Here is a 5,561-nt window from a genome sequence, read left to right as displayed (position 1 = left end):
TTGCCTATACTTCTCTTCTTTTTGATTTTTATGCTCATCATAAGGCAACCATTCCTTCTTCAGCTTCCTCCAATCTTCATTGTAGCAGTTTCCACTTGATTAGAACACTTGAGCTTTCCTATTCCCATTTTCGTCTAAATGGCAATATTTCGTCAAATGTGGACCATTACAATTTTCACAACTCATACATATCACATGTATGGATTAGTCCATCTTGGTCATTCTTCTATCCATGCTACTTAACATTTCCATTACCGCCGCTATATCTTCCGAAGCACCATTCCTGATCCCCCTAGCTCCATCATTATGAGGGTTGTGATATTCCCATGAATGCTTTGAAAATTCTTCGATTAATTCTTTAATTTCAGCGGGATTCTTCTTCGTTAAAGGTCCTTGATAATCAAGGAGTTTCCTTGTCATGACGTTCACCCCATCATAGAAGATTGAGACCTCTTGTTGCTCGTTTAGATTATTTTGGGGATAATTTCTTATTAACCCTTTGTATCTCTCCCAAGCCTCGTACAAAGACTCCCCCACTTGTTGCTCAAAATTAGTTATGGCCTTCTTGAGTTTAGAAACTTTTGATGGTGGGCAAAATTGTTGGAGGAATTCTCCGCGCATGTGTGCCCAAGTGGTGATTGAACCTGGTGAAAGTGCCTTCAACCAGTCTTTAGCTGCTCCTTTAAAAGTAGTCGGAAGCATTTTTAACAAGACAGTCTCTCGAGGTACATTAGGAATGTTGAAATAGCCAGCTATGTCATTGACTTCATCGAGGTGTTTGTATGCATCTTCTTGATATTTTCCGGAAAATAGAATATCCTATGGTGCGGTAAGGATATGTCCCTTAAGCGTAAAGGTAGCAGTAGCAGGAATTGCGGGTTGCACAAGTCCCGGACCGGTGTCCTATCATATTCTTTTCTTGTAGGCCTCCATCGTCATGCCAGCAATGTCTGTCATGATGCTTTTTGGCTCGCTTTCGGGTTCACTACTTTTGTCGGTTTCTGATTTGGGTTCGTAACCGGATTCCTTTTTGGTAGGAGTCTTGTCAAAGAATTCGATTTTCCTCTCATCTTTCGGAATTTTGTTTGATCCTCTTACGTTCTTGTCCTTCTTTTTATGAAAAGCTGACTCGGGATCTTCAAGTGGTGGTGTGTTTGATCCGCGGGTCATAAACTACTGCAACAAAAACTAAAATAAAAATGTAAAAATGAACAAAAACTAATTAAAACTTTCTACTGAACGATTACCACGGCGTGGTAATGATACCACCTCGTGGTGAAGCAGATAAACTAAACAATAAGCAAAAACAAAAAAAAACGTGAAATAGTTGAGTTCACGTCGTGAGCTTTAAGAGCTCACGTCGTGAGTTCAATAATTCAGAAAAAAAATCAAATGCTAAAAATTAACTTTTTGCAGGTTTAACCCCACAAAAAGGATCGATTAACCTAAAGCAATTAAATTAAAAACTAAAATAGCTGTTCCCCGGCAACGGCGCCAAAAACACGATGTATGTAATATTATACCTACTAGTTTTACCAACCATCTAACTAACTATTACGACTTAAGACAGTGGACCTATTCGCAAATAATATAGCACAAACAGTCGGGTATCGAACTCATGGAACGAATTTAATTTACTAACGTAACTACTAATAGATTAATCTTGTTAGCCTATATATTATTAGCCCTCTTGCTTATGGGCCATTTAGTCTTTAGCCCATTAGGGTTTTGTCTAGCTAGTATTTATATCCGCTTTCTTCTTTGTTGTCTTTATGATTTTATAGGGTTACTGTAGCAGATTCGTTCGTAGCAAATTGATGTATTGATTCGTTGTTACTTTTGATTCGTTCGGTGTTGCTATCGTTGTTACGTTTATTCTTTGTCGCTGTTGATTCGTTGTCCGATTGATTGCTTCCGCTGGTTTGTTACTCCTTTCATTCTCAGATTGTTATACTGTTATTGTGGTTATTTATTCGCTGCCAACATGACTGGAAAGGAGGATTCCCTTCAGCCAATCAGTACTCGTCTAGATGGAAAGAATTATACGTATTGGAGTTACGTGATGAATAACTTCCTTCGTGGGAAGAATATGTGGGGCTATGTCACTGGGACTAAAGCCAAACCCTCAGTGCCTCAAACTGAGAATTTTGATTTGTTGCTTGATACTTGGGAGACTGATAACTCCAAGGTTATCACTTGGATTAATAACTCTGTTACTCAGTCCATTGGTATGCAGTTGGCTAAGTATGACACAGCAAAGGAAGTTTGGAATCACTTGGAGAGACTATATACTCAGTCTAATTTTGCTAAACAAAACCAGTTAGAATATGATATTCGTGCCCTTCAACAGAATGACCAGAGTATTCAAGATTTCTATGCTTCTATGTCTGATCTGTGGGACCAATTGGCTCTTACTGAATCTAAAGAGTTAGAAGGTTTTGAGCCTTACATTGCTAGTAGGGAAGAAAAACGCTTGGTCCAGTTCTTGATGGCCTTGCGTTCTGATTTTGAAGGTCTATGTGGAACAATTCTTCATCGCTCTCCTCTTCCCTCAGTTGATTCTGTTGTCCATGAGTTAATTGCAGAAGAGACTCGTATCAAGTCTCATGCAGATAAAGGGTTTAAAGCAACCTCTATTCCTACTCCCGCTCCTGCTGTGCTTGTTGTCTCCTCAAATCAGTCCCGACAAACTTCAAGGGTTGCTAATGATGAGTGTGCATTCTGCAAACAGAAGAATCATTGGAAAGCTCAATGTCCATTGTTAGTCAACAAGGATAAATCTGGTCAACCTTAGTCGGGACAACAAAATAGGTATGGTCAACATAAGTTTCAGCCACGTTCATCTGGTACTCCTCCATGGACCCCTCGTCCTTCACAGTTTGTTGTTGCTACTATCCCACCAGTTGATACAGATTCTGTTGGAAACATGCCCCCATCTGCATTGGATCCCAAGGTGTTTGAGAGCTTCATACAGTATTTGGCTTCTAATCCCACTGCCATGTTTGCATCTATGTCTCACTCTGGTCCTACTTCATCTGGTACATCAGGTATTCCCTCATCTTTGTGGATTTTAGATTCTGGTGCAACCCCTCATTTGTCATCAGTTACTTCTTTGTCTCAAGTGTCATCTATCTCTGTTAAGTCTGCTAGTGATACATCTATGTTAGTTGAGGGTGTTGGGTCTATCTCTATTTCTCATATCATTACCCCTGATGTTTATTACATTCCCAAACTTACTTTGAATCTTGCCTCAGTCAGTCAGTTATGTACGTCTGGTAACTGGGTGTTCTTTTCTGATTCTGTCTGTGTTATACAGGATCAACACACCTAGAAGGTGATTGGGATCGACCGTAGGGTGGGGGAACTGTATGTCTTGGAGGTTCTCAAAGTGTCTGTTGTTGCTACCTCCAACATTGATTTATCTTCTTTCCGTTTGAGTCCTTTGTCGTCTGAGTTTTATCTTTGGCATTCTCGTTTGGGACATGTGTATGTATCACGTTTGAGTTTTTTAGCATCTAGTGGCGTTTTGGGTCATTTAGACACTTGTTATATTTCTGATTGCAGTAGTTATAAACTGGCAAAATTCTCTGCTTTACCTTTCAATAAAAGTATGTCTTGTTCTACTGCTCCTTTTGACATTATTCATTCTGATGTATGGGGTCCTGCACCAGTATCCATAAAGGGTGGGTCAACCTATTATGTATCTTTTATAGATGATTATACTCGATATACATGGATTTATCTTATGAAACGGAGATATGATTTCTTTGATATTTACAGTAATTTTAGAGCTCTTGTTAAAACTTAACATTCGGCTGTGATTAAGTGCTTCAGGTGTGACTTAGGGGGTGAATATACCTCTAATGATTTTACTCAGTTACTTGCTTCTGATGGTACCATACACCAGTCCTCGTGTACTGACACACCTTAGCAAAACGGTGTGGCAAAACGAAAACATTGTCATATTGTTGAGATTGCCCGTTCATTGCTCTTGTCTGTGCAGGTCCCTAGTGCCTTTTGGGGAGAAGCAGTCCTAACTGCTGTGTATGTGATTAATCGTATCCCTACTTCATTGAATTCAGAAATGTCTCCTTTTGAGAAGCTATATGGTCATCTACCAGTCTATTCTTCCTTACGAGTTTTTGGATGTACTTGTTTTTTTCTTCGTCCTCATGTTGAGAGGAACAAGTTGGGGCCGAAATCTGCTATTTGTGTATTTTTGGGGTATGGTATTGGATAGAAAGGATACCGTTGCTATGATCTTGTGAGTCAGAAGTTATATGTTTCCCGACATGTCACTTTTTTGGAACATATTCCTTTATACTCAATTCCTGCTACAGCCCACAATGTAACGAAATCCGATCTTCTGCATATTGATCCTTTTAATGAAGAGATAGAGGCTCGAGATCCGCCTACGCCACCTGATCCTTCAGCTCATGATACACCCACCTCTTCAGAGAGTTCCTCAAGTCCCCCTATTCCTGAGCCTGCTCCTCCGATTGTTGAAATTGAGGATCCACCTCCACCACCACCCCTCAGGAGATCTACTCGTCCTGTCAAGTCCACCAAGCTTCTAGATTTTACTTACTCTACATATTCAGGACCATTTGCTTCATTTATGGCGAGTATCCATCATCTTTCTGAACCTGAATCATATAGAGAAGCTGTTTTAGATCCTCTTTGGCAGAATGTTATGGCTGAGGAACTCACTGCTCTTCATCAGACTCATACATGGGATTTGGTTTTTCTTCCTCCTGGGAAACATACGATAGGTTGTCGTTGGGTGTACAAGATAAAAACAAAAGCTGATGGGTCTGTTGAGCGGTACAAGGCCAGACTTGTAGCAAAAAGGTATTCTCAACAGTATGGTTTTGACTATGAGGAGACATTTGCCCCAGTTGAAAAGATGCCGACAGTCCGTACTATGATTGCAGTTGCATCCGTTCGACAGTGGAAGATTTTTCAAATGGATGTCAAGAATGCTTTTTTGAATGGTGATCTCCATGAAGAGGTTTATATGACTCATCCCCCAGAAATTCAGCATCGCCCGGGTGAGGTTTGTCAGCTTCGCAAAGCTTTGTATGGTCTCAAGCAAGCCCCTCGTGCTTGGTTTGAGAAATTCTCCACAGTGATTACCTCTCTTGGATTTGTCCAGAGTAATCACGATTCTGCTTTGTTTGTTAGATGCTCGAGTGCAGTACGGATTCTTTTATCCTTATATGTGGATGACATGATTATTACAAGTGATGACCATGGTGGTATTGAGTCTTTGTAGCATGATCTAGCTCATCGATTTGCTATGAAGGATTTGGGCTTGCTGCGTTATTTCTTGGGTATTGAGGTAGCTCAGTCTAAGAAAGGGTATCTTCTTTCTCAGACTAAATATATATCTGACTTGTTTACACGGGCGGGCCTCTCTGACAATCGGACTGTTGATACTCCCCTTGAAACCAATGCACGCTACTCTCCTACTGATGGTGTTCCTTTATCCAATCCGAACCTTTATCGCACTGTTGTGGGAAGTTTGGTCTATCTCACAGTTACTCGTCCAGATATTGCCC

The 5,561-nt window shown here is 40.4% G+C and overlaps 1 protein-coding gene and 1 non-coding gene across 2 annotated transcripts; both read left to right on the top strand.

Annotated features, from left to right (window-relative positions):
* Window positions 1-466: 466 nt before the first annotated feature.
* LOC145128083 (small nucleolar RNA R71) lies at window positions 467-573 on the top strand. Its single transcript, XR_013716685.1, has one exon. It is a non-coding gene; the product is annotated as a small nucleolar RNA R71 (small nucleolar RNA).
* A 1,411-nt stretch (window positions 574-1,984) lies between these two features.
* Window positions 1,985-5,275, top strand: LOC145127137 (uncharacterized). Its single transcript, XM_079062388.1, has 4 exons — window positions 1,985-2,760; window positions 2,812-3,253; window positions 4,004-4,138; window positions 4,241-5,275. Exons 1-4 carry the CDS (start codon window positions 1,985-1,987, stop codon window positions 5,273-5,275), a joined length of 2,388 nt encoding a protein of 795 aa, XP_078918514.1.
* Window positions 5,276-5,561: the final 286 nt, after the last annotated feature.

Source organism: Lactuca virosa, chromosome 7, assembly GCF_052849685.1.
Source record: "Lactuca virosa cultivar CGN04683 chromosome 7, Lactuca_virosa_CGN04683_v6, whole genome shotgun sequence".
NCBI classification, from domain to species: Eukaryota; Viridiplantae; Streptophyta; class Magnoliopsida; order Asterales; family Asteraceae; genus Lactuca; species Lactuca virosa.
This window is presented reverse-complemented; position numbering and strand designations above follow the sequence as displayed.